Raw genomic sequence first — 12,382 nt, forward strand, 5'->3', positions numbered from 1 at the left:
TGGGGGGGGGGGGGGGGGGGTGGTGTGTGTGGAATCTACAGGACATTTACAAAATACACATCCTTTATGGTGATGCTTGTTTCATAAAATGCATTGAAAGATCCCCGCTAAAAAGTCTGTTAGGAAACTATCAAGACAAGATATTTACAGGCTAGAAGAATCTATTTAGAATAAAGAAAGTGCATGAGAAATTTCTCGTGTTGAGAGCGCATGAGAGGAGAGCAGCAGCCTACAATGGAATTCTGTTTCTCAAATCTTCACATGAAGTAATCAAGTTACTGTTTTTTATATAAGACCCTATTTTAATTAAGAAAAGAAGTTTTGTATTAGATAAGGTCAGATCATATTTACACAGAGATAGTAGGTAAGGAGTACTGGGTAAGGAAAGAAGATGTCTATAACCACTTTTTGCATATGAATAAATTAAAATATTGTTCCAGCAGAACCAGATCAAATGCAAACTAAACCAAATGCTCTGCCAAATATACTGCCATATTTTGCACCGCATACCAGTGTCTTCTACCCAAGTACTGCCTAACAGCTGCCTAATTGTAAGTCACTGCTCCATTAACACATAATGTCCTTGTTTGGTTTTTTTTGTTTTAAAAATGAATTGTCCTTGAAATGAATTTTCTTTGAATCAAGCCATTCACTGAGAAACTAAATAAGAGATTTTCTAAAGGATGAAAAGTAGTGCTCATGTATATTTAAATGCTAATAATTTTCATCAACAGTGACTTTGAAGGCTTGCCAAATAAGGTTTGTTAAACATTTCTTTTCTTGAATTTAAATTATTTTTCTCACCTCCCAATGAAAAAAGCTACAATGAAAGCACTGTTGTAATGAAGATTTTATTACATGCAAATATGTTACCTTTAGTCATATAAATGCTTGTAACATTAGATTAGCAATTCATCAAAAGCACTTAGTGCATAAACATGCACTTAAAAAAAGAGGTAAAACCCATGAAAATAGGTTTGTAATAGGTTTATAGTGTTTTATACCTCATGTGCGATATAAAACCCAGCAAATTAATTCTTGCAAAATCCTTGCTGGTATAGGGACAAACATACAAGCTGTTAAAGTGAGTAATTTCAATTAAATAAACAAAATATTTAGATTGAGCAGGGGCACTGTGATGGTCTCCTTTAACTTGCATTTTACGTTCCAAACCTGTTTTTCCATTCCATTGGCATTTATGGTTTAGGACTTATGATACTGAGCAGACTTTTCTTCCTCTCTGGATACATGAAGATATTAAGTTTTTACTTATTCACATTGTAAAAACATTCTCTACTAGAAATCAATAAAGGGATACTCCTGTTGCTTCTAAAACATCAAGGCCTCAAAGGCTTTTCCTACCACAGTGTTGCGAAATGGGAGTGGAGTCTTTTTGTTAGCCTGAATATACTGTCAAATTTTCATCAAACATGAGTTGACTGCAGACTAATATTGCATTTTGGGTAGAAATCAGCTATGAAAAAAAAGGAAACTCTTGTTTGAAAGAAAAAGATAAAGGTGAACTCCAGGAACTACTCCTTCAAGGCACTTCACTGAGGAGAAAGGAAAGCACACAATCTGTTTTGAAGCTTTCAGGAAATAATAAATAGTCTGTATGTAGAAGGTAAGAACCAATCATCTAATAACAACACATGCAACTCTGCCATAAAACAAAAAAAAAAGTTAAAAGAAATTAAAATTAAGGTTTAATTAATATTTACCTAGGTGGTTACTTACAAGTGCTGTAACAAACTCTTCAACAATACCCTTTCACTGTCTGACAAAGCATTTCCTAACTGCAAATACAAGTCAAAGTAACCTTTCTAGCAACAAAAGTTTTTTTTAAAACTATTTATAACATCTACTGGCAGACTGCCTCTTTTCTACAGTCCTACCAGAATAATGATCTGATGTACTGATGATTCTGATGTACTCAGATTAGGGTAGTGATGAGAGGAGAATTCATCCTAAGAAATTCCCATAGAAAGAGATCAAGGGGAAAAAGATGCCACAATTTATAGCTCCAAAAAGAAACAAACTACAAAATAAATGCCATTGTCAGATTATTCCAACCATTAGTATGTTAATGCCCTCTTCAGGTTTTCCATTTTTTGTTTGCCACATATTTGTGGGGTTATCTCAACATCAAAGTCACATTTTAGGAGTTATTCACATCCCACTTCCTTGAGTACATTTAACAGTCTGAACATCTGAAGGTTTCCCCTATCCGTAGTAGGACATTAAAAAAAAAAGTTAAAATAAATTAAATTCATTTTCCCAAATTCAGTCTGCTTTATCTGTGACGGTAATTGGTAAGTGATCTCCTGTCTTTAACTCAATGCACAAACTTTTCTGTTTTATGAGAGAGTGGCTGGGTGGGCATCCAGCTGCCAGCCAACATCAACCCACCACAAGAATATAATCATTCATGGATCCTTACATATCAATCTACATAAGATGCAGATATCTAAATAAGATAAGAGCAGAGATCATTCTATCCGTTAAGAACAGAAACAACTAATAAATTTACCACTGATGCAACAGTAAATATATTGTCTCTTCCCTCGACGGAAAGATGACATGATAAAATTGCAAGACACCATTGACATTTCAGTGCTTTATAATAAAAGTGATTGGTTGCTGTCCATCGTAAATGCCTATAACTTAGTCTTGCATTCTTCAGAAATAAACTTTTTGTCCTTTTTAATTTTATATGCAAAAATCTTTTAGAATATTTTTTGTTTAAAGGGTAGTTAGGGTGATACTGCAAGGCAGCCAAACTTAAACACATGGCAGGTTTTAATTCTACTTGCACACAGTTCGTAATGATAACATTAAAAGGTAACTCAAGTTAGTCAGTGCCGTATTATTAGCAGAAGTTACTAGACTATATTGTTGGCAGTCTTAGAGGTTTGTAATAATAAGATTCTAGAAGCAGCACAGTTTGGAGCAACTTCTGTGTAAATCCTCCTCCAGAGGAGGAAAGTATGAGGACACTGGGCTCCACCTAATTCTTCAGGTGACTGACCACAAGTTCCATTGCTTATGCTGGGTAGTCTGTGGCGTGTCAAATACAGCACTAAACTAATTTATATTGCTGATTTGACCTTCTTGCTAGCATTTACTCTCTTTTCTGGTTTAAAATGTTTGAGATTGGTTGGCACCATAGCAGTTTAGGCCTTAATGCTTTTTCTTACAGAGTATACAGGGGAGAAAAAAGAAAAAGAAAAAGAGAGAACTATATTGACCTTTTCAAGACAAGCACCAACAGAGATAGCACTCCAACAGAAGTGCTTTATTTCTGAATAATCAAGTCTGGCAGGAGCTCTGGTGTGATGGGATCAGACACTGCCTTCTCCAATAAGATTAGGATGAAAATATGTCCCAGTTGTTAAAAAAAAAAAAGAGAGATCATGCAATCTTTCTCTCTCGAGTTTACTAGATCAGTTCCCTTTGATACCAAAAAAGAAAGAAGAGTAAATTTATAATTTTCCATGCCACCTCCCATTAACTGCAGTTATCTGCATATTGTTAAAAATAATGATGAATTTAGGAGTGGTTTCTTGTATGTTTCATCTGCAATGCCTAATACTCATTTGAACTTTAACACTTCAAACATCACAGTCATGTAAAAAAAAACTTTATTGGATCAAGTCAAATCAACTTATTAACAGGATATTTATAAACCCAGCACACTAATTATAAAGCATCTATTTCAGAAAACTGCTACCTTTCTTATATTTTTTGCAAACATGAAACAAATTGTCATTTCGTATTTAAATGCTTCCAAAGATTTCTTTTTGGTTAGAGGTTGCTTTCTTGTACACTCCATACAACCTCCGAAGTCTTGGAATCACCTTTGGCAAACGAGTTCAAAACACCCAAAGGATGACTTTAACTCAAGACAGAACCAGCTACATATTGCTTATCCTGAACACATATCCCACATTAAGCCTAACTACTACAGTCTCTAATTATACTTACTCACAGACTTCCACCAACTTACTGCCATATCTTCTCCACAGCAGTACTCTTCCAAGTATCCCCACAAACTAAGTACATTTCTTACAGGTGTTTCATTGCCTTTCTCCCTTCTGTAAGTGACAATACCAAGCATTTGCATATAAAAACTTACCTTATTTCAGCATTGTAAGTCTTAAACATAGTAGCTTGAAGCTACTCCAAGCCAACAGTCACTCTTATATCCATGATTAAGATCCTAATAAATGCTCCACTGGGTCTCTTCAGTCATCCCTCTAGCCCAGCGCTCTCTCTCCAAGGGCTGCAGTAAGACACGTTACTTAAAAAGACACTACGCCAGCCTTATCACTACTTATAATCCATTCTCCTCACTTCCCAGAAGAGGAAGCTCCTCTTCCTACAAACACTAGACTAGGAATGTTATATCTTTTCCTATTTCTTTTGGACCTATTACCACTGAATTTGTCTAATGTTCTTTGAAACTGATGAACTTTTGAAGTTGTCACCAAATGGTCCCACCGATTCCCTAGCTAACTTCATTTTAAAAAAATTAAACACACTTTTCATTATCAGCTGAAGTATCCTTTGCAGGAAATTCAGAATTCTTAAAGAGTATGTGAAGAATGTCTCGTTTACATTTATCTAGCTACATTTAATGAGTTTTCCTGTTATCTTCATTTGGGCAGGCCTTGCACATTTTTAATGCTACTCTTTTCCCTGTGATACTGTCTTTAACTTTCCTATCAAGTCACACACATTTTTTACTCCATAGCTTTAGTTGGGCTTTTTCTGCATTACAGTACGAAGTTTACTTAAATCTTTAAGACGCATTTTCAGAATAGCCTCTGGGTTGCTAGTAGGCACGGGTATCTTGCTTGCTTGACCATCAGAACAAGAGGAAATGGCCTCAAGGTGCGCCAAGGGAGGTTTAGGCTGGATATTAGGAAAAATTTCTTTACTGAGAGAGTGGTGAAGCACTGGAACAGGCTGCCCAAGGAGGTGGTGGAGTCACCAACACTGGACGTGTTCAAGGAACGTGTGGATGTTGCATTGTGGGACATGGTTTAGTGGGCATGGTGGTGTTGGGTTGATGGTTGGACTTGATGATCTTACAGGTCTTTTCCAACCGTAGTGATTCTGTGATCTGCCTCTTCCATTCAGTTTCCTGTCCTGAAGTTGAATAACTGTATACTAGATGTACTTGGATTGTTCTGTCCTGGTACAATGTTAAGATAGTGATCATTCTCTCCCGCTCTCCTACTCCGACCTCCTAGGTCCTGTGCGTGACTCAAGCCCATTCCCAGAACAGTTCCTTTTCACGGTGGTTACAGGAATATTGGAAACAGTCATTTGTTGCATCCAAAGCTTTTATCTTCTCATAACATCCTGATGTGGAATCGATTCAACCCACATGCGGGTAGTTAAATCTCCCACTTTATTGCCACAAAATTTGCAGCTTCTCTAGTCTCATTTAACATTATCTCATCACAAACATCATCTGATCCAAGAGCTATTAATACAGTGTAATATTATAATATTAGAAGGAATTTCCATTCACAAGGTTTCGCACAGTAGGCTTTTTTTTCCCCCTCACAAGATTTTCATGCTGCTACACTTCATGCTACCTTTTATGCAAACTGCCACTCTCCTGCCGGTATGTCTAATCATTCCAGCAAAGTTGGCAGCATATTAACATCATACACCAGTAATTATTCTCCTTCCATCAGGCTTCCAACACATCTGTTATAAAGGATTGTCATTCAATAATGAGCATTTTTGTTTGTTCATCTTATCTTTTAGGCATAAGATAAATATAAAAGCACATATAAGGTTTACTCCAGCTCTGCTGCTCAGTATTTCACATACCAGTTAACTTTAAGTCATACATTCAGTTTAAAGTTTTCAAAGAATTATAGTAAGAGATTGCTTTGATACCATTGTTGCCAAAAAGGCTTTTCACAGATTTTCTGCATTGATCTGCAACCATGAATATAATCCTGATAAATCTTAAACACTTGATATTTCTTATTATTTCTTTCTCTTTCAAATCTCTAACTACCCTTCATACCAATCCTTCTTTTTGCCTCTAAAAAGAAAAGTTATCAGAAAACCAAAGATCATTCATGTAAATCACTCACATTCATCATCTTTTCAGAACTCCTCAATTACTTTTTTTTTTCTTCCCCGCCCCAGCCAGGGAGAGAGCCATGGAGCATACCTTACTTCCACACTGATGTCATTAAAGCAGTGATTTCACTCCTCACTTTCTTTTAGATGCTGATACCAAGCTAATGATTTGAGTGTTCCAGAATCTTTTGTTTGTTTGTTTCTCAGGGCATCTCACAATAAACTCTCATGTTTTCTTGCAAATATTTAAATGTATGTACACTTTTCAGTCACAATCAAATCTCTTCTCAAGTATTCACATTGAAAATATTCCATCCACACACTGACCTGTATTTCCAAATTCTGAACTCATATTCTCCTCCCACATTCTCTGTGTAACAGTAAATCTATATGGCTTTATGACAAAGGAGTTGGTTTTCTATTACACCCTTGCCTACTTCTTTCACATCAATAATCTTAGATTTCTTTAAGATCACAAATTTATTCTGAGACAAGAATAAATTCTGAGACAATAAATAAATTACACTTTGTCTTCAGTAAGTTGCTACAAGAATGCCATCTGGAATTATTATTAAACAAGCAGCACAGTGAAAACATTTCCTCCACTAAGTTACCAAGACTGTTGTCAACAGGTCAAAGAAGTGATTATTTCCCTCTACTCCCCTTCCCTCTCAGGGACAAGTATCTGGAGTACTTTTTCAGTTTGGGGCTCCCCATTTCAAGAAAAATATAGATATATAGGAACAAGTACAATAGAAAATCATCAAGATGATTAGAGTGCCGAAACGTAAGATGCAGACAGAAAGGCTGAGGGAGCTGTCAGTCTTCAGAAGGATAAATGGCGAGGGTACTCTTACTGCTGTCTCAAACTACCTAACAGAAGGCTACAAATATGAGGGAACCAGATTCTTCTTGGAGGTGCACAATGAGTAAAAGGCAACAGACACAAGCTGCAACAAGAGATATTCCAAGAAGATGTTATGAAAAAAATTCTACCACAATGGTGACAAACACAGGAACAAGTTATCCATTCATACATCTCCATCTTTAGGGACACCTCAAATTCAGCTTCACAAAGCCCCAAGCAACATGAACCAGACAATCTCCTTTTATGAAGGTGATTGGACCAGATGGCATCCAGAGGTCCCTTCCACACTAAATAATTCCATGATTCAAGAACATGTCTCTGACATGTCTCTGGACATCCTCAACAAGAGTGATTCTTTTTCTCCATGTATAGTCTTTGCTCCATGTTACTATTCACTATTTTTCCTACACTCTCAAGCTAGAATCTCTTTTACTTTTTTATTCTTGCAATAATGTTTCTTTCATTCCTCCATAACATCTTCAGTTATTTCAATTGCTTCAATACCCATTCAGAATCAACATCATTTATAACTTCTATACAAACATCTGCTAAAGCTTCAAATCTATTCTGTACTGTTCTGTATTCCTTTTTCTAGTAGAAATTCCTCAATGGATTATTTACATACACATAAGACTTCCTCTTCTGGATCAAAATACTTTTGGCACATCAGCTGGCAAAATGCAGCAACTGAACATTTGAGTACTTCAATCTGATTTTACTTAATCAGAATGAAATTCACTTAAAGCATCATTGAACATTCTGGTCCCTGCTTCCACAACTAGATACCTCTTCTTACACAATTACTTCAATGAAAAGAGTGCATAAGCAGACCCTTCAACAGAGTGGAAACCAGCTCATTCTTTGCATGCCGTCATTTAGCTACAGAATCATTTTCAACTTCTCGTCTTTCTGGTTTTAGAGACAAAGCTTTACAAATAGTCAAGGACTGTTCCCAAATTGAGTCTAGCAAATAGTTTCCTGATTCTACTTTAGAAAGCATGGTGTTCAATCTTTTCAAGACTGAGAAGCGAAGACAACTGGATGTCTCTAATTTCTTTGGCAAGTTTTGTTATAATCAGGAAGTTATGTATAAGCCACAAAGAAGCATCCCCTCTCTCCATGGTCATGAGAAGAAAAGCAGTTACTTTGCTGTCCTTTGTACTTGAATTCATGCTCTTAATAAGAGACACTGAGATGCCTGGTGCTGTCTGCTTATGTGTTTAAGCATTCATGCAAATTTCTGTAAACTACTCGAACAAAGATGAAATTTAGTTCCATGTCACCCTTTAGACACCTACTTGCTGTTCTAAATAAAATCTTTAGTGTCTCCACTTCCTTTTAAAAATTAAGATGATGGCACACTTATATCACCCATGTGAGATGAGAGACATATCAAAACTTAAAAAAAAGATTAAGCAGTAAACTCCACCTGTAAAAAAAAAAAAAATTAAATTTGTCCCTGCAGGTTATAGCCTTTTAAATCACACCTACACACCCACACATTTGGTAAAAGAGTATACTTCACTGATTCTTCAAATGTAGATCCAATAACCCTCTTCTGTTAGGTTTTGTCAAAACAATGTACTCAGTCCATTCAGTTAAACTTTGAAGGGATGTTTATCTTGTTAACTCTAATGTTCTTGCTGTCTGTGGAGATTCACAATCCTCTTCTGAGCCATTAACATGTTTGCCCTGAACATCATCTTGTCTCCCAAATTTTACTGTTTAATTACACATAGGAAACAGTATTTCCTCCAGTGGCTTTTAAACCTTCCAACCTATTAATTCAGGGAACATGCTTGGGAATTCTCCTAACATTATAAAGACACCACAATTATCTTCTAGACTTATTCTAATAGATTGAAGCAAATACGTCTATGCCCTGTGAGCTTTTCTTGCCTTTTTATCTTTGTACAACTTTCTTAATATTAAGTATCAACGGTAATAAACTGTAATACTCAACTCAGTAGAAGTACTGCTAGAGCATAAATAGCCTGCTTTGACAAAAGCAGAATAAAGTTCTTGCTTATGGTAAAAAAAAAAAATTGGACAATACCCACCAAAGCATACAAAAAAAAAAAGGAGAAACTTGAGAATGCCATGCGCTATATAAAATAAAAATATCAAAGTGAAATTTGTAAATCATACTAAAAATATAATAATGCCTTTTAAATTTGAAAATTAATTAATCATTGCACTCCTTTAGCTGCCCCAAAGTATTAAGCTTCTGATACCAATCAGGGCGGGGCAGGAATGTGTCAAGAAATAACAGTGGAAATATAGGCTTTTTATATATGGGGCAGAATAACCTACACTACTAGTGAGACAACTTACTTCCAGAAATGGAGAAAAGGTCTAGCCAGGAAAACTTTCAAATATTTTGCTCTTCCACAAGGCTTTAAGAGCTGAAGAAGCTAAGCAAAATATCAAAGGAGATCAATGTTGCTACAGGTTTATCAGAAAGTAAAAAAAAAAGTCATTAAAAGACTCTCCTCCTTCATGGAACCAAAACACATCAATTATCATATGCATTCTGAGTGTAAACACATCATCTTCTGGACTCTAGAATAGGTCACAGTATTTTATTAAGGTATTCTGACAAAATTTTACAACTATTTTTTCAAACATGACTGAATAAAAGTCTATTATCCGGAAGCATTTCTTGGGGGTTTTTCAGCAAGATTTTCTTTATAGGTCACACAATTTTTGTCACCCTTTAAGTAAAATAGTTCAATACTACTGCTTTAAGCAGTCTGGGATTTTCAAACTTCTTTTCTTCACACATTCCACTTAGAGAACATTAATGTTATATTCTGAATTTTTTCATATAGTATTTAAGCCCCAAGAATTTTCAAGATATCTCTAAAAGCTGAAAATTAAAGCAATCAATTACTTACCCCTTTTTTGACAACAAAACGTAAGTTCCAATTTGCAAAGCATGTCAGCATTCTCGTACTTGTCCTCTTCCGCCTTAACCCAAAAGCAGGATTCTGTCATTTCCTGAGGCCTGATCTACAAGAAAGAGACAAAACAAAATTTTATTAATGAAATTACTTTGATCCTGTGCAAAGACTGTGCTCTATAGAGTCTAAAGCAAATGAAATACTTAAGAGTTCTGTAAAACACATGAACTTTTCATACATAACTCATCTTTAGAATTGTTAATATATTTCTGATTGAAACTAATAATGCTTACAGTAAGTGCTTTTGGTCAAACTGATTCTAACGATACAAAGCAATACAGACAACATAATCTGTTATCCAAGGTCTAAGCATAGCAATTATATTTGTTCTAGATTTAAAACTTGGGTAAACTCTAAATAGTCTCTGAACACAGCTGGTTTACCTAGATATTAAGTACCTTACTTTTTAGATTGTGGCTTTGATTGCTTCATAAAACTCTGAAAATCTTTTTACTGACTTATTTTGCTCTAAATAATCATAGTTTCCACAACTCAGTAGAATGATAGTCCTGATATACTTGATCCTGTCACAATGGAGAAGAAAAATAAGCGGACTCTATATTTTTTCAACCAATAAGTTTATGTAACTACATTTACACTGAGGACAAATGGAGAGACCTGCAATGCTTCTTCCCACACACCAGGTTCAATAGATGCAAGACACTTGTTTGAAAACTATGTAGCTACCAGTACAGTGCAGTGACTGATCCAATGTAAACAGTTTGCTAAAAGACAAGGCACAGTAGGACCCAGGAAGCATGATGGTATCAAGGTTGTATTATTCTAGACCAGAACTGACTTCAACAGACAGTCAACAGATACTTACCCAGACGATTCATGAGTCAATAAAATGCAGCTTTCAGAAAACAATGAAAACTAAAGGCTGAAAGTATTCATATCTTACATAATTTTATCTAATGTATCACGTGCTCTGTATAGTCTTACTCCTGACAATCTATTTATCCTAAGCTCTATGTAAGATTTTATATCAAGTGTCTGCCTTTAATCAGTACTACCTTGGACCAGTTGAGTCTTTTCATGGTAACCTCAGGTCTGAATTCTTTTTTAGGCTTCATTCCAAACGGCAAAGTACATGAAGGTGGAGACCACTGTGGTCCAGGCAGGCCTGGTAGAGGTGGTGGTGGAGGAGCACCACCAAAAGCCAGAGGAATTCCCAAGCCATTAAGAAGTGGAGGAGGAGGAGGGGGAGGTGGTGGTGGTGGAATTGCTCCATTAGAAGGCAGCGGTGGAGGAGGAGGAGGCGGCAGTTGATGTGGTCCTGCAGCTTCCAGTGGAACAACAGATGCATCTCCACATGTTGATGGTAGAAAACCAGGTGGCAAGGAGCCATACTGATAAGGAAAATATTCTTATTCAGTTTCACATTTTTTATCAACAAAATGTCATAGCAATCACAGTTTATAGATTAAATCCAGCAAGCCAACCAAAAGTCAGTGACATATTTCTTGTACGGGACAATCAAATATTAATTATAATGAGGCCTACATGCTTTTGTTTCCATAATTGGAATTCTCAATATTTGAAGTGAACATTCAGACCGGGGGGTGCACACCAAAAATTAAGAACTGAAATGCTATATCCCATTTGTCATATTTCACTGATCACGATCTAAGAAGTGTCTGATAGGTAACTTGATGGAATTTTATCTAGCCTACCACGTTTTAGCTCGAATTGAAAAAATAACATCCTAGTCTCTAGTGTTCTTACTTATCCTACAGATTACAGAGAAATATTCCAAGGACATAACAGCAGAATCTGACGAGACTAGTAAATCTGTTGAAAAATAGATATTTTCCAATATAGGAGCATTCTCATTCTACAGAATTGAAGGCACAAAGTAATGATGAAAAAAAAAAAATCCTTCCAAAAAAATACAGCTGTCTTACAGTGCTTCATTAAATCTGCAGACATATAAAACTAGTGGCCATTCTATTTGATAAACAGGAAACATTACCCTATTATAACTAAGCAGATAGGTAAAGTAGTAAAAACAATATTTTACCATATTTAAGCAATTTTGAAAACTGTATCAACAATTTGTAAGATAACACACCTATTTCTTATTCTATGTATTAAGGACACCTATATTGTATTGAGATGGGCTTACGAGCCCTTCAGTACGTCTAAAAAAATTACATTTGTTTCTAATATTTTAAGAACTTCTATCATAGGCCTTTAAACATTAATAAAATATGTACCTGACAAGAACAATGGAAGAATAAATAAGTAATATTTATCTACTGGTGATACTGATTAATACTGGTGATAGTCTTAATCAACTTTTCAACTGATAACTATGAGCTGAAACAGTCCATTTTATTTTAAAACAATGTACAGGAATACAATAAGAAAAGGATTTTTTTTTTTTAAAGGAAATAGCTGAATATCAACAAGTACAAATAAATAAATGCACAACAGTATT

General features: G+C 35.5%; 1 protein-coding gene across 1 annotated transcript in view; it reads right to left on the minus strand.

Moving 5' to 3' along the window:
* DIAPH3 (diaphanous related formin 3) overlaps nt 1-12,382 on the minus strand; it is a 254,424-nt gene that overhangs the window by 169,665 nt on the left and 72,377 nt on the right. The window contains exons 16-17 of the mRNA XM_059831346.1: nt 10,956-11,291; nt 9,874-9,988 (exon numbers count right to left, since the gene is read on the minus strand). Coding sequence (XP_059687329.1) covers nt 9,874-9,988; nt 10,956-11,291 — 451 coding nt within the window. The remainder of the gene's footprint in view (nt 1-9,873; nt 9,989-10,955; nt 11,292-12,382) is intronic.

The sequence above is a fragment of the Gavia stellata genome, chromosome 1, assembly GCF_030936135.1.
Source record: "Gavia stellata isolate bGavSte3 chromosome 1, bGavSte3.hap2, whole genome shotgun sequence".
NCBI lineage: Eukaryota > Metazoa > Chordata > Aves > Gaviiformes > Gaviidae > Gavia > Gavia stellata.